Genomic DNA, 25,580 nt, shown 5'->3' with positions numbered 1-25,580 from the left:
CCTGTCCCTGGTACTCACTGTGGGAACAGCTGGATAACAATCCTAAAGCAATGACATTCTGCCATATTTATGTCCTTCATTCTGTAGGGATATTTGGCATAGGCCAAGGAGAAAACATTCAAGGGCTACACCCAAAACTTAGTGGGTTTTTTTTACCAGTCTTCTACGTCTAACTTGAAATTGATCTTCAACATTTTCTCCTATATTAATACTTCTGTAGTCAGACTCTTAAGAGCTTAGCAGAATGATAAGGAGACAGTATTGGGACCTATTATGAAGACTTGCCTACAATTACATTGTATTTTAATGGCTCAACTCTTACCATGCAAAGCGCCAAGTAGTTAACAACAAATAAAGTCTAAGAGGAGGAAGGATACCTGGAGTTTACATTTCATCAGTAATTTTTAAAAATCTTTCAATTTTTTTTTAGGATATGATGTTTCAGAGACACTACTGTAACTGAAGGAATACTGTCATTTCACATCTCAGTATTCACTACGGATAGTGCAAATATCATTTCCACTGATGCTCAAAGAGACTGTTCCATTCATCTGTCTCATGATGAAGACTTCATGACTGATATTTGAACCCAGGCATGGATAAGCTTTGACATTCTAAGATGACACTCCAACTGGTTTATTAATATGAAGTTAAGAAGAGTTACATGTGACTTGCAGACCATTTCACATAAAGCATTTAGGCAGTCTATCCTTTGGTATTCCCTTGAGAGTGTAGAAGTTCAGAACACAGGCTTGGTCAAACTCCAGATTCTGATCAAATCTTAGCTCACTGTGTGATCTTCAGCAAGTTACCAAATGTCTCTGAACTTCAATTTTTTCATCTGTAAAACATGGCTAAAAACCCGACTGATACCATAATATCATCACCAGGAAACAGCAATACCTGGCATATATATATTCAATGATTATTGGCCATTATTTGTATTATTATTAATATGCATACTCTAGGAAAAACCAAACACATCAACTCTATTTTCTCACAGACTGAGGAGGGGAAGGGGCAAGGACTCAAAGAGGGAGAAGAGGGAAAATGACCTATTCTCATTTCCATCATGATTTTCTATGCTTCCTCCATTCCATCCCTACCATTGGTTTGCTCCACATAATCAAATAGTGGCAAAATGGAGCTGAAAAGAAAAGAGGCACCCAAAACATAATAAAGGACTTTCTTCTTGTTACAATTAGTCTGGCCTATGGTCAAATATGGATATAGTGGGATTCTCCCCACCCACCCCCAAAATAATCTGATTCATGAAGCTTCCAGGGATAAAAGCAATTATGATCACCATTCAGGCAATTTATATATACAGTATGTCTCTACCCTAATGCTTTGGTAGCCATCAGATTCGTGGAATGCAGGACACTCAAATCATTGCCAAGTCAGACTCTGCCCAAGAGCTGGACCCACGGGACATCAGGAGCCTCGGCACGTGACGTCTGCTCAGAGCACTCCGTAGCATCGCTGGTTACAGCTGACCAGCTGCACAGCAGAGACCCAATTTCAACTCAGCTAGTAATGCAACATTAAATATTAATTTTTGCCTGTCAAAGCTACTGTGGGAGTTGATTTCAGGCTCGTTTTTATTGCGTGGTAGTCTGCTAAGCAATAAATAGCTGCTAAGATTGATTAATGGCCCCGGTGAAGTGAAGACATTTAACCAATCACCAAAGCTGTTTGCTGCTATTACACTGTAAATCAATAATAATTATTCCTGTTGGAGAAAAAACTATCGTGGCTTTTTTTTTAATATAAGAAATGTGATTTTTTTTGTTGTTCTCTTTTGACCTCCAGAAGGCCTTCCTTCAAGAACAATGTTAGGATGAATAGCTGGCTGCTTCGTTTTTGGAAAACAATGATTAGATTGGGAAATAAAGCTTAGGCTCAATTGTCAACAAGCTCAGGATTCAAAATAATATATATGCAGTGATTGGGAAAATCTCAGGTGCTGGAATAGATCGTCCTCCCCTGGAGTGCTCACATGACATCTGGCCACTCAAAAGTGCTTCTCCATCACTTCAGAAGGCAGGTGTAGGTGCTGAGACTGAAGTCCTGCACTAGCGAATCTGCACCTCAGTGGACAGCTGTCGGCAGCCCCTTTGAAGCTAACATTTATTAAGAACTCACTTGCGTGTGATCCCAGTCCCCACCAAAAACCCATTTTCACAAAGATATGATGTCAGAAAAGGGAATGTGACATGATCTAATACTGAACTATGTTCAAGTTGTTTACCTCAAAACTTTTAAATATCCTATGACACTCCTGTGAATTCACTGTGGTGCCCCGAAGTGCCTTGGCACACAGTTTGGGAACCATGGTGTTACACAAGACTGCTACCCAGCAGCACCCAGATGTTCAAGTTCTGTCACCGGGAGGCTTTCCGAACCCTTAAGGATTCTGGGTTAGGTAAAGAAGGAAGGTCCCCCAGAGAAGTATATTCTAGCCTCTGGTTATTATTCCTGCCTATGTTATTAGAAGTAGATATGAGGCGACTACAGTAATGTCGTACTGTCATGGAATGTTACTTCACTGGGGTGATGCAACAAGGATAGGTGTGGGTTCAAATTCCAGCTCTGCCACTGACTGACCTTACAGTAATAATAATAATGATGATGATGATGATGATGATGATGATAATAATTAAAATAAGAACAGTTTTTCCTGGTCACTTACTATGAACCAGACATTATTCAAAGCATTTGCACTAATGACCCTCTTTCTTCCAAATGATAAAACTGAGACTTAAAGTAGTTTAAAACTTTACCCAAGTTTATAGGACTAGTAAGTTTTAGGAAAGTTACTTAATCTTTCTAAATTTTCTTATCCTGCTTTTAAAATGGAGGGGATAATGCCTGGCAGAATAAATATGATTTTAGTGTACTTTTAATTTCCATGATAGGAAAAAGGAAGATGGAAGAAAAAACTAGTTCCTACATTTCCAAATATGAGGGCATTTAGATGGACCCTTTTACCTTTTAACCATAAACAATTAGTATTTAATAAAATGGTTTCTCCCTGAAGATCTCCAAGATTCCATTGATTTGTTAAGTATTTTCAGTGAAGTCAGTATTTTTCATGATGCCTAGGAAAAAAATGGGAAGAGGGATAATCCGAACTCTGAAGAAGAGATGCTTTGTTGAAATCTTGCACTGGGGATATTTTAAGCATTAGCTGATCGCAGGAACTTGCTCTTGTCTTTACAATCTAAAGCATGTTATACTTTCTTGTCACCTGGTCCAGAAAAAGTGATCACAACACTTGCATGGTACCTGCATTGGCTGCCCTGTGACCCCTTGGACATAGACAGTAGCAAGCTGAGCTTCTAAAAATCAACATCTGACATTTAAGCTTTGCCATTCTCAGTCTCGTACCTGGTTTTAATGTTTTTACTGCTACTGAAGTGGAATTGTTCCATAGGCCTTCCCACACTTCACCAAACTGACCAGATCCTAATCGCTTCAAAAGCTGTATGGACTGGCGGTCTATCTCCCACTGGTCCACGGTTTTATACGACAAATCAAAAGGCACTGGCACTTGCATCTGTTTCACAGAATAATTAGAATAATTATGAGAAAAAGATTTAAAAATTTGGGGGGTTGAAAATAATAGTCCAGGCACTTTTTAAGAAGACACCATTTTTAAAACCAAAATATTGTACATTTTATTCTAATTACTTGAAAATGAAAAGCAATCATGGCAGAATCTGTAACATTGCCTCTGAGCTGATCTTCCCCCAAGTCTTGCTACATCAGGCAGCGGGCTGTCCATCTGTCCCACCCACATCCAATGCTACCCTTACATGGGTCTGGCGTGATTTTCCTCTGACTTTTTGCCTAGCCAAATCCTCCCAATTTTAAGGCCCATTTGAAGTTCCACCTCATTCGCAATTACTTCCCAAATTCTTTGGTCTATAGCATTTACCATATGTATCATATATTTTTGCATAATTAAAATGTTCATCTTGTTTCAAATTCATTTATTTATTTGTTCATTCATGTACTTGTTCATCTAGTAAATACGTATTTTTCAAGCACCAACAAGGTGCCGTTCTGTAAACAGAACAGACAAGATCCCTGCCCTCCTGGAGTTCATCGTCTAGTTCATTATCGACCATCAGAAATTATCTTAGCTCCTCTGCCAAATCATCAGCACGTTGAGTACACAGAAGGTATGTGCTTCTTTGTGAAAACTTGTCCCCACCAGAATTCAACAATACTGGTTAACCTGAGTATTTTTTAAGCCACATCTTTGCATCAGGTAAGCTATTCTTAACATGAGCTTACATATTCTTGTGGGGTCATGCCTATACCATCCAAGATGCACACAGTTATACCAAAACTGCATGTTCACTTGGCAAGATTTAAGTCAATGAACTCCCTACATACTGGACAAAGTTCTTCAACTTCTACTTGTCCATAAAATTTTGGTCAGGTGTTACCAGTAACCCTTCACTGATCATCCAGACATAAACCACAGGGCTGGCTGTCCCACTGACAGGACATGAGACCTGAACTCTGATGAGGAGCTGAGGTTTTGCCCCAGGACAGTGCAAGACCACTCCATAACTTTAAATAAGTCTAGGTAAAACATGAAACAACTGAATAATGATCGATGTAGATAAATTCTATAAATGTTGTTTGGCCTGGTCACACTGTTAGAACAGTTAGTTAAATGACATCTCTATGCAGACCAGATAATGAGTCTAGTAATTTCATATTAATATTCTTGAATACAGATCTAAATAAGAATTATATTTGGGCACTTTTTTTTCCCTCCAGCCATATCATTAAGTACTCCAGTGGCAGGACACCAGATTAATTTCCTAGGGCAAAGAATGAATATTTTCTGTCTTGAGTGAGTGCCTTTGGCAAACTTTTTGCCAAAGGGGTTGGCAAACTTTTTCCAAAAAGAATGAGAGAGTAAATATTTCATTCTTTGTGGGCCATGAGGTTTCTGTTGCAACTATTAAACTCTGCTAGTATGGAGAAAAATCAAAGACAATTTGTAAATGAATGAGCATGCCCATGTTCCAATAAAATTTGGTATTTAAAAAATAAGTGTGGGACAGTATGGCTCATAGGCCATAGTTTGTCTATCCATGCCTCAGGTAATCAAATGACCTTTTTTTTTTCTGAACAGACAGATCACATGAGAGATACTCCAATATCTGAAGGAAAAAAGTTAACTTCAAAATGAACACAGCTTGAAAGCATTTCACCTTTAAACATGGTTTTCCCAGCGGGACACACAGGCCGTCACTTGTCTTGGTGTAATAGCTCACAAATTCATTCAGTGTTGAAAAGGTTCTTCTCTGGGTAAGGAAAAAAACCCCTTCATCCAGTCTTCTGATTCTGTAGTGTTTCACAACCATTTCATCTAAAACTAGAACCCAAAATAAGTCCTATTAATACACTTCTTTTTTTTTTTAAAGATTTTATTTATTTATTTATTTGACAGAGAGAGACAGCGAGAGAGGGAACACAAGCAGGGGGAGTGGGAGAGGGAGAAGCAGGCTTCCCGCTGAGCAGGGAGCCCGATGCGGGGCTCGATCCCAGGACCCTGGGATCATGACCTGAGCCGAAGGCAGACGCTCAACTACTGAGCCACCCAGGAGCCCCAGTCCTGTTAATACACTTCTTGCCAAAGCCAAGCAGATTTACTTATTTTGCGGTGATAGTTTCAATGCATGGAATAAAATTGTCGTAAGTTCTATTTATTTCACAACTTGGTTTCAGAAAAGACTTCAGGAAGTTTACAAAAGATATATAGCAGAAGAAAAGGGAAAAAGAATTGGGAAATCACATTTTAAAGGAAATATAAAATAAAAATAAAGGAGTGAGGTCACCACTAAAAAAGCTAGGCTTTGAGGCCTCTTTGACTCGATTAAAACAAGCCATAAAATTGACTCTGTCATTCTAGGGGTGCCTGGTTCATCCAGTCTTCTGATTCTGTAGTGTTTCACAACCCTTTCATCTAAAACTAGAACCCAAAATAAGTCCTATTAATACACTTCTTGCCAAAGCCAAGCAGATTTACTTATTTTGCGGTGATAGTTTCAATGCATGGGATAAAATTTTCGTAAGTTCTATTTATTTCACAACTTGGTTTCAGAAAAGACTTCAGGAAGTTTACAAAAGATATATAGCAGAAGAAAAGGGAAAAAGAATTGGGAAATCACATTTAAAGGAAACATAAAATAAAAATAAAGGAGTGAGGTCACCACTAAAAAAGCTAGGCTTTGAGGCCTATTTGACTCGATTAAAACAAGCCATAAAATTGACTCTGTCATTCTAGGGGTGCCTGGTTGGCTCGGTTGGTAGAGCATGCAATTCTTGATCTCGGGTTCGTGAGTTCAAGCCCCACACTGGGAGTAGAGCTCACTTAAAAAAAAAAAAAAATTGACTCTCATACTAGCAATGCAAAGAAGCAAACATTATCAGTTTCAGAAATACCATAAGATGAAATCATAAAACTTGTTTAGAAACAGTTCAACTCTTCCTGGTACAGAGACCATGGAGAATTTTCTCCCATGAAATCCTATAAAGTGGAGAATAAAACAGTGTCCTCAGTACTACCAACAATAACATAAGGAATTCTGCAGGGCAGCTCGTTATACTGTCTCTAAATGCAGGCCGATAACAGAATGTCCAAGCACAGTTCAATAAAAGCAATTCCACAGGGCCTCAAATAATGCAATCCATGTATACAACTTTGCAGCACTATTGCTTGATCCAAGGACAAGTCTTGTAACAGCTAAAGGAATGAACAGACTGTACACCCTTTTTCAAATCATCTGACTTAGAGTGGGTATTTTGTTGCTTTTGCTTACCACCAGCCATCCTCCCTTCTTCTGGTAATAGCACCCCAGTTTTCCTCAGAGAATCATTGCTCCTCTAAGAGCATGTGGTCCAGAGGTACGGGTGCCAACCCTGAGCCAAGGAATGAACAGAGCCAAAAAGCCTCAAATCCAGGACTTGCGCTAGAGAGCTCTAAGAAAACAGGAAGAAGTCTGTTGTTATGGTGGTTGTTTTGGTTTGGTTTCTGTTTAACTGCTGGAAGTTTGGAGCACCTGGCAAAATCTTGCCCCCAGGCAGGGAGAGAGCTTGCCTGAGAAGCTCTTTCCTTGATATGGAAAATGAAGCTTAGCCCCTGGAGCGCCCCCAAGCTTGGCTTCTCAGCTAGAAGCATCAATCAGTCACCTTTTTTACTTAAACTAGTTTGAATTGGGGGCTTTTTTAAAGCACTTGCATTCAGAATACTGCCTAATACATTTCATAAGCTCGTCTTTCATTTAGCAAAGTTATTGGTAAGTATTGAGCAGCATTTACCAGGGATACAGATATTCCGAATTCCCTGCTAAATATAGAAACTTGTGCTCCAATAATCGGTCAAGCTGGAGCAATGCTCTCATGAAAGGAAAGAAGACTGAGTAGAAGACAGCTCAATCCCAGCGTGGAGGTTTACTGAGGGCACGCTGCTGGGAGGGACAATGTTTTCCTCACAGAATAATCAGTGCACATCACAACGGCTAAAATAAAAAAAAAAACAGACAATAGCAAGTGGTGACAAGGAAGTAAGAGTAACTGGAACTCTCATACACAGATGATGGAAGTGTAATTTTCACAATCATTTTAGAAAACTGTCATGGTCTACTAAAGTTGAACATAATCATACCTATAGGATAGTAATTCCACTCCAACGTATGTAACCAACAAAATGCACAATATATGCACCCAAACACAGGTACAAGAATGCTTTTAGCAGCATTGTTTGTAAGAGTCTAAACCTGGAAACAATCCAAATGTCCATCAACTGTAGAACAGACTAAGAAATTATTGTATGTTTGCCCAGGGAATACTGTACAGATATGTAAATAAACAAACTATAAATACACACATCAACATGAATGAATCTCACAAATATTATTGAAAACTATTATTTAAAACCATTATTTAAAAACTAGCAAAACTACTGACATTTGGAGTCAGACTGGCATGTTCGTAAGATTCTCTTTCTTGACTGGGTGCTGGTTTACACACGGGTGTATTCACCTTCTGAATGCTCATCAAACCAAACTCTTACAAATTGTGTACTTTTGTTACGTATGTCACACATCAATTTAAAAGAATTTTTTTAGGGGCTCCTGGGTGGCTCGGTTGGTTAAATGTCTGCCTTCGGCTCAGGTCATGATCCCAGAGTCCTGGGATCGAGCCCCGCATTGGGTTCCCTGTTCAGCAGGGAGTCTGCTTCTCCCTCTGTCCCTGCCCCTTCCCCCCGACTTGTGCTCTCTCTCTCCCTGTCAAATAAAAAAAAAAAATTCTTTGAAAAAAAAAAAAAAAAGAACTTCAATTGTTCTCTTACCAAAAAAAGGTAAATATGTGAGGTGATGAATGTATTAATTAATTCAATGGGAGTAATGCTTTCACAAAGTATATGTATATCAAATCATCACATTGTAAACTTTAAATATCTTACAATTTTCTCAATTTTTCCTCAATAAAACTGAAAAAAAGAATCACATCATCTGCACACAGAAAAATATTTTAGTTTTTCATAATACAGAGGGTGGGAGTATATTCAGATTCCCCAAAAGCCATATAAGTTTCTTAAATTACAATTTTTGAAGTATCTGCAACATATTCTTATACTCTCTGATCTGTCAAGTTACCATTCCCACTGACTGTGACTCTTGGGACAATGTTAGTTGCCCCGAATAATCATCACCAAATGGAAGGTTTTATCAGGATATAGAGCTAAGCTAATAACAATCCCTATATATGGATTAAAAGGCTAACAGAAAAATCACGGAGAGCTGTCAACAATATTAGCCCAATTCATTTCTCCACAAAGCAATAAAAATATTAGAAGTAGAAAGGTAGCTAAATAGAAAGCATACCTGCAATTTATATAAATGATTGGCCTGAAAATTCAAGCTTTCCCATTTATCAAACAGAAAAGTGCATAAATTATAGCTGAGATGTCTAGCAAGCCAGTAGGGTTATAATTGGAAATGACTGGAAGCAATAAAAAAAATTCCCGCTTTTAAACAAGATGGACAATATCTGGTTTCAAACTGAAGTGGACTGTGTGGAAATTAAACATAAACAGGAATTCCTTTTTGATGCACCACAAAAGATCTAAAGATTTCCAAGCTGGAGACTAAAATCAATAAATGACTGAAGGGTTAAAGTACTCCCTGTGATTTTCTTAATAAGGGACACAAATCTCAATGATTGATAAGGCTTTGGCAACTGTTATTGATTATAAAGAAAGCCTAAATAAATGTTTGCCAACTCTGTAAAGGTTTCAATTCTCAGCTGTAAAAACCAATACTTTGCAATACATTTAGCATTCTCAAGCACAATAGAAGTAATTTTGTTTAATATAAAAAGCAATAGATCTGGAAATGGGAGTCCCAGGTTACAATTTAACTTGTGTATGACCAAAAACACATCAATCTCACCTGGCTTCAGTTTCCCCATCATTAAAATAGAAGAGCAGGCTTTAAGAAATCTCCAAATTTCCAATTGTTTCCACCTTAGTAATCAAACATTTCTGATGGCTGTTGCTTTCTTTCCCTGAATTCTCATTACGTGTTGTAGTCCTTTCAAAAACAAGTAATTCTCACCTCAGAGCCTTGAGCACCACTTACTTGGATGCTTTTCCTACGAATCTGAACCTACTTATAGCCGGCCCTTCCTTTGGATCTCAGTTTAAATCCTCAGAACCACCCTTCTCCACCCACCCTATTGAATGCACCTCTCCCCAGCTCCCTCCTATCACCCCGTTTAACTATGAAACTACTTATCTCGGTAGAGGTGGCTCCCCGATGGCAGGGGCTCTGCTGTTTTGACCCAATATCTAATCAGAGTTTGGCACAGAGTAACAACTAACATAAACATCTGCTAAATGAATGGAGATGATTCACCAACCCTTGAATTTGAAGTGAAATACAAGCTTCTGAAATGTCTGCTGCAAAATTAAATAGAGAATTATATAAATATTTCAAGACAAATTCCCTGGAATTTTATTTTTAAAGGGAAGAAAACACACTTAGCCCCAGAATATAGATACTATTAGAGGATCGTCATTCAAATTTAGATCTTTTTTTTTTTAATTTCTGTAGCATAACACGGAAATAACTACTCCATCTCTAACTGACAGCACGGATATTTATATTTGCTTCATTCAAGTTTTCAACCTAAATAAGACAGAAGACATCTATCTATCTATCTCTATATATATGATGTACAAATTAGACCACAGAAGCTACATCAGGGAAATCCAATACATTTTAGTCAGGATGAAGGCCCTTTTAATATTGTATTCTTGAGTAATCAAATCCAAAATATATGACTGTTTTTTTAAAAGTGGTTTTAATTTGTTAGTAGTGAGTCCAGACATTTCCAAGTTGTCGTTCTTAATAAAGATGGAATTGACGGGGTCTCAGAACTAGGGAGAAATGAATTTTCTATTCCTTTTCTGGCTCGCTGCCATCTTTATTATTGGACCAAACCTATTCCAAATTCTATAGACTATAAGTGAATGATAATGTTTGTGCCGTTCTTATTGTGAATGAGTTCAGACTAATTAAGCATTCTAGTAGTTCATCAGCAAAAACCATAAGGCTAACTATAAAATATAATGGAACCATCCATCAACAAACTCAGGGAGCATCATGATTGAATGGACTTAGCTAAAAGGCCAGGCATCCTGAGTTTACATCTTGACTCTCATTTATGCTGTTTGACCTAGGGGAAAATGTTTCACCTGTCAACAGATTAATCTACCAGAACATGTCCAAGAATTAGGATATATTGCCGAGATGTAGGTAAGCATGCAGGAGGAGTACAATAAAGGTTTGGTGAATGTTGAGAGAATTCAACTATTTCTCCCCATGGACTTCTGTGGCTGCGGCACAGGTCCCGTGATTATCTGGCCACCTTCACTTCCAGAGTAACTAATTCTGGGGGGAATCTGTGTCATAGGGATGGAATCTTACGATTGCAGTCCTATTTGCCAGACTCCAGTGCTTTTCTCGGTGGTTGATAGCAGATGCCGAAGTCCAGCTTTCTCCTGGCGGTGAGATCTTACTTTATATCGCCTCTGCTGGTAGAAGAGTGTTTGCTGCAGGAAGTGGTGCTGTGCGCTTTCAAGCTTTCTGTCCCCATTCTGCCACACCACTAACAGAGTATTCAGTACATATTAAGGCATTATGAATTCCACGATATTCCACAATTAGATTTTTAGAAGACAGAACGTCCAGAAATGAACTTTAGAATACAACAGGAACGTCCAGTTAGAGACTGTGTCTGCAGGACACAAAGGCAAGCTAGTAGCTCAGTGAAAAATATCAGTGAAATGAGTAGCTTGGCATTTTATAGATAAACAAATGGTTGATTGAGCAGATTTTCATTTTTCAGCTGATCTTCTGGCATCATCTGGGCACAGCCTTATTCCTCTTGACTGATAATAATCTGTTCCCATACCGAGTAAAACACTATGACTTAGATGATTGAACAAAGGACTGAAAATCAAGAACTCACTGCCCTAATCTTATTCCACCAGTGATTTGTTCTTTGACCTTAGGCAAGGAATTTCATTTCAGTTTCCTTATCTAGAAAATGAGAATAATGATCTTATCTATACACCCCCCCCAGGGATAGTTTGAGTGTCATTATTCACAAAGGATGATAGATATATCTAAATGTGCAATGTGTGAGTACTATATTAGAATATCAGTATTATCAAATAGCTTTGTCAACAAAAGAGAGCCACTCCCAAAGTAGAATTTTCCACTCTTTGCACAATAATGGCTACATAACATAGTGGCCACCAAATGTATTAAATGAAGAAACTGCTATTAATTCTGTGTGAGAGAGCTCCTGCACTTGTAAACTCCTGTTTATTATTAGTACTTTTCAAAACTACTATGAAGATAGTCATGATGATTCCTCCAACACCATTGCCTCAGAAATCATGCTAAGATTGGTCTAAACCAACAAGTAAATAACATTTAATTGAGTTATTATACTGTATCCCCATTAAAACAGAATTCAAGACACACACTCATTTTACACTCTATTTTGTTCTATAGCAGATACAGAAGGATCCCAGTATGAATCGTTTTGAAAGGAGAAAGTACATCTGTCTTAAAATATTAAAGCAGTATCATGCAGAAGAGTTGTTATCTCCTTCTCTGGGAAAAAACGCACACAATACAACCAAAGTGAACAAATAGAATTATTTTTCTGCGTACATCCCAACTAGTGGGTCCCCAAGGACATTTGCCTTCCAGCCAGGCATATTTGAGAGTGCTGTGGACATTGGTCAGTAACTCTATTAAACTGGTAGGCTGAGTGAAGACTGATTAAGAGAATGTTCTCAATAGTTGACTCAAAAAAACTTACTAAAAATACTATTTGAGGACACATCCAATCACTAGGTACCTTTATAAGTCAAAGATGACATAATCAGTTACCCTTACACATAAAAATCGACTGTCTCTCCCATATTATATAGCACAGAAATCATGAGCCTGAACCATATATTGTCCAAATACTTAATGACATTTTTGAGAAAAATGTTGGCCTTCTCCTCAAGACCCGTACGGTCTGACTCTTTCTAAAAGTAAGCCAACTCCCTATCAAAGCTGGCTCTTAAATTTTCAGAACAGAATGTCAATTTTACTGTTTATACAAATGTTATCTTAAGAAGATGAATATCTCAGGGCACCTGGCTGACTCAGTCAGTAGAGCATGCAACTCTTGATCTCAGGGTTGTGAGTTCGAGCCCCACACTGGGTGAAGAGCCTACTTCAAAACACACACACACACACACACACTGAAACTAAAAAAAGAAAGAAAGAAAGAAAAAGGAAAATGAGTATCTCTTTAATTAATAGTACATAACTGTAACACTGAATATTTTGCTAGATAACTGGGAGTATCTCCCATAGTTTCACATGAAACGCCATTTACAGCATCTAATATTGCAGAGAAAGTCTCCAGGAAACAACTTGACTCTTTATTCCTCTCGGGACTCTAACATCTCACTCAGTATTATATCTGCAATAAATCACCAGGAATTTACATGCTTGGATTATATTATTTCAGTTTCCTACAGAAAATCTTTCACTGAGCTAAGATTTAATGTGACATGAGAGCCGGTGCTTCCACTTTTCAAAACTTACCCTAAGGAAATAATCCAAATATTGACATGCATTTATTTAGCTCTATCCCTGCTTTGTTCCAGAAAGACTCAAAGGCTTGCATAAATTATCAAAATAAAAGAAAATTCAGAATAAGTGGGTAAAGGAAAGAGGACAAAAGGTAGAGGGAAGGACGATCCTCTAGGAACAAGGCTGGTATGCTTTATGTAAGGTATTCTTTACATTCCAATCCAGCTTTGCTAGATGCACGCCAAAGATTTGGCTCTCTGCATTTCTGGCAGCTCATAGCCCTGAGGGAAACACATCCAGTTACCTGATTCCGTGAAGAACATAATAACACTAACTGAACATAGTAACATTAACATTACTCTAAAACAAAAGCAAAAAAAACACCCAAACCAAAAAAAAAAAAAAACAAAAACAAAAATACAAAAAAAAACACAACTATTCCTGGAATTGAAGTGCGAGAAATTTCTCACATGGGTCCTCATAAAGAAAACACAGAACATGAAAAAAAAAAAAAAAAAGAAAGAAAGAAAGAAAAGAAGAGAAAAAGAAAACACAGAAAATGTAATGAGTAATTATCAGCAGCAGCATTCTTAATATAAATACACTGACACACTGCAAAGGGGTAGCTCTTATCATGTCCATTAATGTGGGTCCATTTCCAACATGAAATTCAATAAAGGCATTTATATGGGAAACTAACCGCAGTTCATCATCCAAAATAGGAAAAGCAATATGTATAAGGATGTTCACTGCAGCATTTTTATAGTGCTAAATGACTGTTAAATTGTAGTAAATCTGAAAATTGAGAGTGAAAAATATAATCATAAAAATTATGTAGTAACAAGAAAAAACATAATGTGATAAGGAAATAAGTGGGATACAAAACTAAGAAAATAGTGTAATTGCAAACATGAGGATGCATCTGGCGGCTCCCATATCCCGGGGCCCTTTACCGCTAAGGGAACCCAGCTGAGGTTCCCTGTGAAAACCATAATCGCATAAGGGCAAAGATGATTACATTTGCCAACATGAAAAGATTGGCAGATTTGTGAGTATTTTACTCCCTCTGTTTTCCTAACCAACAGTAATAAAGGTACAGTGACTTTAAAATAAGAACAAATACATAATGTTTCCAGCTTTTTTAGAGAAGCCGTATAAGGATTAACTCCGTAAGACAGGGTACACATATTCAGCGCACGACTGTCCAATCTGATACTTGATATTCTTTATATAAAGACCCCCATGAACTCATTTCTCTTTGACCTTAATGTTTAAAATCAGAACGCATCTCCTACGAAGCCAGTAAGAAGCACAGCGTGCTTCCCTTTTTGCCCTGTCTGCCAGAGAATCCTCGGCTAAACTGATTTCTAAACTGTGATAATTACCTCCCGTTAGAGGCTCAGCAAAATCTATTTCTCTGTTCTTTTTCATTGATTTTGTCTTTTTTTATGTTTAGCTGTATTTTACACTGTTTCAGTACTGTAAGCCAACGTAAAACCTTTCGTAGAAGTAAGCAAACACATGAACATATAAAATGATAATCAAAGAAATGGTGCATCTACTAAACATAAGAAGGAATTCCCAATGGAATGACCTGCCCAACAATGGAATAGGCTAGTTCTCCTGGGTTTCTGTCCATGGGAGGTTTGCAGCTCCTTTTCACATTATAAAAGATTCCTCAGAAAAAACAGTATTAGTCTAGACAGTCTTTGCAAATTCTACTAGTCTTATCAACAAAGAGAATGTGATATGCGAACAAGAAGAAATTTTAAAGGTGATTTAGTCCCAATCCCTCCTTTACTGATGGGAAAAACAAAGCCCCGAGTTCTGAAATAAACTGCTAGTTGTTTGTCGGGCTGGAAGCCAAGTCCAGTCATCTCGGGTGTCAGCGAATGACAGTAGGAACAGAGAAAACTTTCAAACTCTTATTTCCTGATTCCTGGTTTTGTTTGTTTTAACCAAGTAATAATTTACTATTTTCTCAGGAGAATGTTTTAGATCTCAAAGCTTTCTGAATGGCAACTTTCTGTCCCCTCCTTGTCAAAACTCTCAGCAAGTTTCCCCACGCTGGAGAACTCGGGCCTGAACTCCTCTTCCCCCCACCCACTTTCAGTAACTAGCAGACATACTAAATAAAGTGAACATGAAAGTCACTGTGGACTGTAATGAGTGATAATCAAAACACCTTGAAATCAATTTTTATCTTCTTGCGAAAACACAAAGGAACTTCTCGTGTATTAGCCTCCTGGTCTAAGCAAGCGAAGTGGCTCACTTGGTCCTTCGGATCTCACTGTACATTGACTTCTGCTATTGAATTCATTCCACAGTGTTGCCCCCATATATTGTTGGGGAGCAAGAATTCCTATCCCCTCAAAGGTCCTTCTAGGACTAAGAACCAAATTGACATGAGACAGATTAACAGGAGAAAAACAAATTTAATATAAGCCTACATATGGGGAATTCACACACACATGGAAATTCCAAAGACAGCGAAGCTAAATGAGGTATATATGTCATTCTGAACTAAAGAGAAGGGGGTAGGGGTCTGGGATTTCAGAGGAAAGAAATGTACTTCACAGGGTTATAAGAAGAGCAGATGTTTAGTAATTAGATGTTTGCCCTGCCATACAGATGGGTCACACAGATAAAATGTATCTTTGTTAATAACCCGTATTCTGGAAAGGCCCTAATTTAGATTCTTCTGTGTGCTTAAGGGAGGGACAAAAGTTTCTCTTGAGTTTGCAGGGTCTCAGGTGCCTTCAGCTCAAAATAATCCACATGCCAAAGTGGCACACTCGGGGCGGGGGGGAGGGGAGGACCTGTCCTGAACCCCTTCAATATTTACGGTGCACCTCTTCTACTGGATTCTGAGCCCTTCAATTGCATTTATTTATATAAGGCATGTCAATGAATCATTCTTTCTTGGCCTTTGCCATGGCTTCCAATAGGTGTAACATCCTTCCCCAACTCACTGACTTAGCATGTAGCTATGTGATTCCTTTGGTGTGGGGGCAAACACACCTATGGCACATCCTAGCAGAAGCTTTAAATAGTCGGAATAGTTTGCCCTCCTCTTCTTTGCTCTGTCCCCATCTTCTGCTCTCCACCCTGAGAGTGCCCTATCCCAGACAGCCGCTGGGCTCCCCCAGCCTGAGTCCCAGAATGAAAGCTACATGGCGCTGAACCTAGGCCTGGTACCACGGACAGAGCCTCGCCAAGCACAATCAAATTTACTCATGCAAATGAGTAAACCACCAAATTTCAGGGGCAAAAACTAGCTTTAAAGAAAGCAGCATGATTTCTGAGTAATATTTAAAAGAGGTCAAAAGATCCAATTTTGAAGGTAGCTACACCTTGCTCATACCTACTTGTGTTACCTTGGCCAAGTAACTTCTATCTGACCTCCAATTCCTTCAGTTATAAAATGAGTGTTTGGACTAGATGATCCTAAAGTCCTTTTCAGTTCAAATTCTCTAATTCTACTGTTCTAGCAAGGAGCTTTACAGTAATAAATATAGTCATTGCAACATTTGAATGTGGTGGAGAAAAATTATGATTTCTACTTCCTGAAGGAGAAAACTAAGACACAAACTTAAACAGTTAGATGAAATGTGAAAATCCTGGGGGTACGGCATTGTGACAGAGGCCCACCCAGGGAAACGTGGCGGGTTATACGTATTTATATATGATGGTAAACATGCTTGATACTTGAGATTCTACCCTATTCGCTGGGCATCCCTCCCACCCTTGAAAGCAGCTTCATTATTATACCTAATCCTTGTTTTTTACAACCTAAATTACCAAAACTAGCAAAACAAAATGCTGAAACTACACCACAAATTTCAAAGAGAAAAGAATAAAACCAGTATCTTCTTAGGTTCATCCCACACAGCAATTAACATAGTTTCACGGTCCCTTTGTTATGCCTAGACAGTAAGCTGCCATGATGGGCCAAATAGTCTGAGGGCTCATTATTGCTCAGGTTTGAATGCTAATGACAATGGCAAATATATTGCTTGCATTGTGCCAGGCAATGTCCTAAGTACTTTTCCTGTACTATATTAACTCATCTAATCCAAAGAACAGCACCAAGACATAGATACCATATATTTTTTAAGATTTTATTTATTTGAGAGAGAGAGTATGAGCCATGGTGGGGGGTGGGGGCAGCGGGAAGCAGACTCCCTACTCCCCACTGAGCAGGGAGTCCGATGCGAGGCTGGATCCCAGGACTCCCAGATCATGACCTGAGCCGAAGGCAGACGCTTAACTGAGCCACCCAGGTGCGCTGGTAGATACTATTTTTAATCATCATTTTGCTGAAGAGGGAACTGAGGCACAGGGAGGCTGAGTGATTTGCCCAAAGCCACACTGTATAAGAGGAAGAATCCAAACCCAAACAACGAGGCTACAGAGCTCATAATCATAAACTGTAATACTTTTAATGGGAGAATCCAACTAAAGCTCTGATGACCTCATCTTCCCAGCCTAGATTTTCTTAGCATAAAATTCTGCTTCCGGATTTCTTTCAAACTGCCATTGTAAGAAAGCAATTCTCATTTCTACTCCAATCCATCATTATTCTGTATAGTAAAACAAAGTGTTTTCCTTGATTTCAACTATTTGCTTACTCTTGTAGAAACCAGAGTAACACAGCACATCTACAGATATCTTTCCTATATAAGCGTGTCTTTTATATTTAGTTGGCACTTCTCTCCCACTGCCAACTAGAGTGTACACTTCATGAGGGCAGAGACCGTTTGCCATTGTAGCTCAGCCCTCTGAATACTAACTGCACATAATGGGCATTAAACAAGTATTGACTGACTGAATGAATGAATGAATGGATGGATGAATCACAAGTTCCTGAAGGCCTGGGTTATCATTTTGTTCAGGATTATACACATAAGAGATAAACCGAAAATGATGCTTACTAAAATTATATAAAAATAGGAATATAATTTTCATTTTTCTCCTTTAATGCTTTTGCCTCCTCCATATTTTACTTCTAGCAAAACATTTTTTAAAGCATCTGAAGGTGATAAGGAGCTAGTTCTGCAGAGAGAAGGGATTTAAAGAAAGTTCCTGTCCTGCTAACACAAATAGGAAAATAAATTTAGTACCTGCCACGCATAAGCTTTTAAGACAACAGAATACTTTTTCAGATTGTAGCTCCTGTGCCAAAGTTTCTAATAACATAATGCAAAGCACGTTTCTAAAATGCATTAGAAATGACTTCGTGATTGATGCGATGCTGATAAATAGTTATAAAGTAGCTAATATGCATATATCATTGTAAATACATAGTTTAAAATTAGAGCTATTAATTTATTAAACTGGACTGTATTTATTTCACTCACTTACTCCATCATGAACACATTTTGTGTAACTATCACCACATAGTAACTAGATATCTGAATCATTAAGAAAATTTAAACTTTGGTCAATTTTTTGACATGAATAAAGTAAAATTACTGCAGTAGGATGTGTTTCCATTTATAGCACAGGCTGCTGAAGATATTTTAAAATTGTAAACTTGTTTTCAACTAAAATCAGATATTCCTTCCCTTCCCATAAATTAATGGGTCATGAAACCTAAAAACAAAAACAAAACAAAAATCTCCTGTATTGTTTCTGTAATGGCATGTTATCTCCTGACGTGCCACAAGAGGGAGCAAAGCCCCAAAGCAAGGGTCTGATTGAAAGCCCTCCGACGGCCCATAGTTGTAAAGAGCGTAAGCAGAAAGCAGAAGCCAGCATAGTGTTTTGGTTTTAAAAGAAAGATAGACATAAAGCATTCAGCATTGTAGACAGTGTCTCTGTTTGTATAAACACTATATGAAATATGCTGGTTAGGTTTCTTCAGGATTCTTTCTACAGGATTTTTTCAAATATTTTTTTGCCACTTAAGAGTAACTAAAAGAAATCGATTAGATGCTTAATTTAAGAATCAGGCAGCCTTGAAATGCAAACATTTAGTTACTCCCTGAAGTATAAACTGGACGAGAATGCTCAAGACAAGAATGCTCAAGACAAGAATGCTCAGTGGAAAAGAGGACGAATTAAAAGGCCTGTGGGTCACTGACTCATTTCCAGAGCCAAGATTAATTTCCTGTTCGATCCAAAACTCAACATCACGCCTTCTCAAATGTTCTTCTCTTTGCCTCCTGCTGTCTTCCACTGCTCAACTTTTCTTTTGATCTTTCCCCTTTGTCCCAGTTTGAGATCATTAAGTTTCTATGTTATCTGGGTCCAAGATCTAGAGAGACCTGGGTTCAAATCTCAGTTCGGGCACTGGCTTGCTATTCAAAAATAAAACTCATATTGACTTGATCATGATCACATTTATAATATATACAGTCTACTACCTTGACAGTTATTCAAGCATACAGGTAGTAATGGATGAATGATTTACAGATCTCTACTTTGTCAAAGTGCTCAAAATAATTCCCATTTTCATCTAAGGAGTATCATCTGATTTTTTTCAAAGTAAGAAAGGTTCTTAACAATGGCCATTATCTGAACAAAAAAAAATTAATTTTGTGCACACTATTTTCCATTTACTTCTACTCACTATTAGGTAGTGTTGACTGTTGTCTCATTCCCTGTAATGCCCTCCCTTCTTTTTTTTTTTAAGATTTTATTTATTTATTTGACAGAGAGAGACAGCAAGAGAGGGAACACAAGCAGGGGGAGTGGGAGAGGGAGAAGCAGGCTTCCCGCCGAGCAGGGAGCCCAATGCGGGGCTCGATCCCAGCACCCTGGGATCATGACCTGAGCTGAAGGCAGGCGCTTTACGACTGAACCACCCAGGTACCCTGATTGCCTCCCTTCTAAATCCAGGAAATAATTGTTCTCTTCTCTGGGTGCTAAATGCACTTTGCATATAAGTGCTTTGTATGCATAATAATCAAATGCTTGTTATAGTGTGAGCTAGTTGTTTATACAATTATGCCACATAACATACACAAAAGAAAGGTTCATGATGAATGGGTGAATGAATAAATCAATGAATAAATGATTAAAAATAGTTCAAAATACATATTCCTCCCAATATTTTTTAAAATTGCTTTTCTATATAAAGAAAAGTGAAGGGCACCTGAATGGCTCAGTTGGTTGAATGTCCAACTCTTGATTTTGGCTCAGGTCATGATCTCAGGGGCCTGGAATCAAGCCTCTTAGCAGGGAGTCTGCTTGTCTCTCAGTCCCTCTGCGCCTCCCCGCCCCTGCCTCTCTCTCTTTCACTCTCTCTCTCAAATAAATAAATCAATCTTTAAAAAAAAAGAAGAAAAAAGCGAGGCAAGAAAAAAATTAGTAGCAAACTCTTAAAATGATTCAACCTTTAGTAAACAAACATCTATCAAAAAAATTTTTCTACATGCAAGACACTGTGCTAAGTCCTGAGTACTTTTCTCATTTCAGAAAGTAAAAAAAAAAAAAAAAAACCGGTTAGGAAGAGGGGAAGTTCAAGGGATGGTCATGTAATAGCTGGTGTTCACCTTGTAGGAAGCACAGTTTGACTACAGAGAATAGGAAAGATTAGGCTGGGAGACGGCCTTGAGCAGTACTATAAAGGGCTGAAATGTCAAGGTAGATAAAAATTTATGCGGTATGCAAAGGAGAGTTATCAAAGGCTTTGACTCTTCTAGATAAAAGAGATTAATGAGATACAATATCCAAATGCAACGCATAATCCTTTACTGCATCAAAACACAAATAAATAAACTAGCAGGGACATTAGGAGAGATTTGAGTATATACTCTATAATAGATAATATTGTTCCATCAGTGTGAAATTTCTTGAGTTTAATAATGGTATTATGGTAATGTAAAAGTATGTCCTTATTCCTAGGACATACATGCTAATACTAAAGTTTTTAAAGGTGAAGTAACATGATATCTGCAACTTCTATATAAATGTCTATATAAAAAGACATATATCAATATATGAATGATGAAGAGAAGATAAATGTCACAAAGTATTAAAACTGGTGAATCGGAGTGAAGGTATACAGTTACCTTTTTAACTTTATCAATAAGATTCAGGGGAAAAAGACTTGATATTGTGGGTTTTTATTTATTTATTTATTTAGTCTTTCATCAGTGGTGAATTTTTCTTTTTTTTTTTTTAAATGTTTATATTGAGTTTTGGTGTGGGAAAAGAAGGGTGTGGAAAAGAATTCTAAAACCAACTCAATTTTCATTCTTTTGAAATTATTTTTTCCCTGGATGCTCACAGAATTCTTCGTTTACCCCAATACTAAATTATTTTGAAAAGACACACTAGGTATGGATCTTTTTACATGCAACAATGTGAGTCCTTTCAATCGACAAGCACAGATTTTCTTTTTTAACTCAAGAAAGTTTTCTTCTACTACATATTTAACTGTTCCTTCCAATTAATTATTCTTATAAATGTCAAGAAAAGTCTCCTGTTTGCACATTATCTGCCCTCACAAATTTTCACGTTTTTCTTCTGTGTCTGAGAGCATCTCAAGTCTCTCTTTACATCCCTAAGGTGACAATTTTGCTGTTTGCTATCTCCATCTTTTGCCTTTTTGTGCTGCTTTTTATGCCTAATTTCTTGGAATTTGTATTTTCTTGAATTTTATAACTGCAAATCAAATGCTTTCAAAAATTTTCTTCTGTTCCTTTTAGTGAATATGTCTCCAAAGGATGAGTTTTCTGTACATCTTCAGCTTACCATTTATCATCTCTTCTACTAGGATTTTTTTCCCAAACCACATCTTACAGAAAAAGAAATGATTCTCTAATCAAGTGGTTTGGGCAACTCTGGGTTGAAAAGTTAAGTTTCTTTACTATAGGACTTCTAAGACTTTCATGTGCTTTGTCGAGTCAGGGCAGAGGCAATGAGGTGTTCTTCAAATGCATTTAACCCCTAAACCTGTTCTATGGGTCACTTTCAGCTTATCAAAGACTTAATGTGCTGGAACATAAGTTGGGAAAGTTTGTTATTGAGTATACAGAATCTCATTACTTCTATTTTCCCCCCATTATACTCAATGAAAAGAAACTTGGCATTTCAAAAATAAAACATATGCACAGGTCCTCCTCTCCATCCAGTTGAATAAGCGTACATTTCCTTCTCTTAGTGCATGCACAGCAGGGCTGCTAACGCACCCAGCTTCTGAGCATATTGCCAATGTTCAGCAACTGTTCAGCCCCCATGGCTTTGCTGGAAGAAAGGTGGATCTTCTATCCCCTGGCACACCTGCTGACAGTAAGGAACAGAATTCACTCCTTGCTATGGACTGATGCTTGTCTCCTCCTCAGAGTCATCTGCTGAGGCCCCAATCCCCGGTATGACGGTATTAGGAAGTGGGCCTTTGGGAGGTGCTTAGGTATGGATGAGGCCATGAAGGTGGAACCTCATGCAGGGATAGGGCCCTTCTAAGGAGAGGAAGAGACCAGAGCTCACATGCGATGTCTTTCTCTCTGCCATGCGAGGATATAGCAAGAAGGCAGCCAGCTACAAACCAGGAACACTCCTCATCAGACACGGAATCTGCTGGCACCTTATCTTGGACTTCCCAGCCTCCAGAATGGTAGCTTGCTGTTTTAAAACCACCCAGTCTGTGGTACTTTGTGATAGCACATCAAACCAAGACAGTAATGCTGAGTTGTTTGTTCAACCAGAAGAATGCATGAAAAACACAATTACAAGAGAGAAGAGTTCTCATTTCTCTTTCTATAAGGTTAAATCCACCTAGTTTGCAGCACACTATCATTGCCTGTCAACTTCCATCTGTACAACATTTGCTGTGCGGGAAGCGGCTGTCTCACTTGGATGCAGAGAAGGAGGGGGCAACCAGTGGATGCCAAGGGAAGACCCGACCCACTAAGTCATTCCACTCAGGACAGCAGTGGCTGCCTGGTTTCCTGGGAGCAGCATGTCCTGCCTCAGAAACACACACTGAGCACAGGTCAAACCATCCCCCCTTCTTCTTTATGATTAGATGTGAAAGTCAAAATCTGTTCCAGCCACTTCTATGTCAGTTCATCTACATTCACACTGAAGTGGGGAGAATATCTACCCAGAGTCTAACAAATCATCAATGGACAGACTGCGTTTACAGAGCTGCTCTGATTCTGTATCTCTTATGTATGTTCTTTTTTAAAAAATATTTTATTTATTTATTTGAGAGAGAGAGCGAGCATGAGTGTGGGGCGGAGGGGAGTAAGAGGGAGAAGCAGGTTCCCCGATGAGCAGTGAGCACAAAGCAGGGCTCCATTCCAGGACCCAGAGGTCATGACTGAGCCGAAGTCAGCTGCTTAACGGACTGAGCCACCCAGGTGCCCCTCTTATGTATATTCTTGAATATAAAACCGGAGGATGCTAACTCAAATAATTTCAGCTAGCCACTATTTCCAACTAGAAGTACAAAATGGGACAAAATGTAAATAATCAGTTTAATCTGGCAACTAATAAAATGAAAAAAATAACAGCATGGAATACATCATGAATTACAAAAAGGTAGCAGTTTCCCCGACCTCCACATGACTTATCAACTTCCCACTTATTTATTTAATATCTGGAATTTATTATTGTAACATTACATTCAAAAAGCAATAATAATGTGCATCATTTCTTTTTTGTGTTTTCCTCCAAATAGCTCAAAATATTCATACAGAAAGGTTTTTTTTTTTAATAAATAAAACAAGGTAAGCAAAACCAGAAACGAAAATTAAGATGAATTAGTATGTGGTGTTCAGAGACAAATGAAAGAAGAAGAAAAAAAATAGAAGCAAGCCCCTAAAGAATACTGTGGCTTCTAGAAATGTTAGTCATAGATTTTCAATAAGAGAGAAGATTTTTCCATGAGCCAGTGCCCTAGAGAAAAGGTTCTTTGCCTGTGCATCTGTGTGTGTATGTATACATACAGACAGAAACACAGATATATGTACTACATAATAAAATGTTAATTTAACTTTATAGAGTATTTAAAACATTTGAAATATAATTTATCAGTAGTAATGTTAAGAAAAGGAAATGTTAAGAAATGCCCTAACTCACAAAAAAAGCCACTTGTTATCATAGGCAATGATATTTGCAATTAAGCTGAATACAACTAAATTATGACTTTAATTAAAAGGCATTTTCTAAGATGGCACCAACATGTTTAAAATTTAATACATTTTATATGAGATACTGGAGTTATTAACATAAAAATTTCTTTCTGCAGCACGTGCACTTTTTGAAAAGCAAAATATCTTTAACCAATATCAAAATGGTCCCAGAATCCATAGAAGTTTCATGGCATAATAAATTCAAGGAGCAATTTTTTCCAATCATTGAATACCGGCTCCTACTTGAGATACACAATTGTATTTACATTCATGGTTAACAGTAATAGAACCGTTAACACACTCTTGTGGCCACTATGTCCACATTAATTTTAAACGAAGAACGAATGGATGGCTCAGGGGACTGGTATGAAACACACGGACTCTTGCCGTTGGGCCAGCAACAGATGAGCATGAATCAGCAGATCTCAAGATGTCTGGGCGTAATAATGGTATCTCAGTGGTCAGTGGAAGTGAGTTTGGGTCTAAACCCTGTGCCAGGCAGACAGACAGAGGCCACACTACAAGTGATGTCCTTTTCCAATTTGATCTCGTCTACAAAAGTCTTATTACCTGGAAACAACTAACCTGTCAAGGTGAGAAATAGTCTGTCTAAAATAAGCCTGAAGCCCCGCAAATAGGATTATTTGTGATCTTGCATGGTCCAGACTTCAGAGGTGTAAGAAAGTGACAATGGCCTTGCTTATCTCTGCTCCTGGTGGACTGTAGGGTAAAGAGGTGAGTGTTTGAGCATCTGCTGGCTTTACAAATGATACGGTAACTGTGGAGATAGAGAGGAAGAAAGTAACAGAAGCAAAACACGTGTGTGTCTTCTGCCCAAGGAGTTTATAATCTAGTTTGAGAAGCACATTTTTACCTACAGTGAAAGAGGTGCTCATAAATATAAATGAAATCTTGGAATATGAAAGTTCGATGTGAAGGACAGACACAAGGTCAACACGAAAGGGTGAGCATCTTCCCTGATGAAGCTGCTGTTCTCATTAGCCTTTGAGTTACCCTCAGAATTAATTTATAAGACATGCAGAAATATTTACAAAGTTGTATCACTTTGTATCCATGGTATCACTCAGGTTAATCATCCATATTATTCAGAAAGTTGCTTCAGATAACTCCGGCCACTTTCAAGCGTCAAAGCTACCCTGAATGAGCAAACACATAGTCGCCCCAGCCAAGGGCCTTTAACGAAAGTGATATCCTTTCTATAAGACACTTCTACCCTTTGTGCAATACTTTAATCAAGGGCAATCTATTACTTGGAAGGGCAAAAACAGTGATT

General features: G+C 38.1%; 1 protein-coding gene across 1 annotated transcript in view; it reads right to left on the bottom strand.

The window, feature by feature from the left end:
- FRK (fyn related Src family tyrosine kinase) overlaps nt 1-25,580 on the bottom strand; it is a 142,617-nt gene that overhangs the window by 12,480 nt on the left and 104,557 nt on the right. Inside the window, exons 4-5 of the mRNA XM_032408261.1 lie at nt 5,238-5,401; nt 3,391-3,559 (exon numbers count right to left, since the gene is read on the bottom strand). Of these exons, the coding sequence (XP_032264152.1) occupies nt 3,391-3,559; nt 5,238-5,401 (333 nt within the window). The remainder of the gene's footprint in view (nt 1-3,390; nt 3,560-5,237; nt 5,402-25,580) is intronic.

Source organism: Phoca vitulina, unplaced genomic scaffold, assembly GCF_004348235.1.
Source record: "Phoca vitulina isolate PV1807 unplaced genomic scaffold, GSC_HSeal_1.0 scaffold9, whole genome shotgun sequence".
Lineage (NCBI taxonomy): Eukaryota > Metazoa > Chordata > Mammalia > Carnivora > Phocidae > Phoca > Phoca vitulina.
The sequence above is the reverse complement of the archived record's forward strand: the minus strand, read 5'-3'. Positions and strand labels throughout refer to the sequence as shown.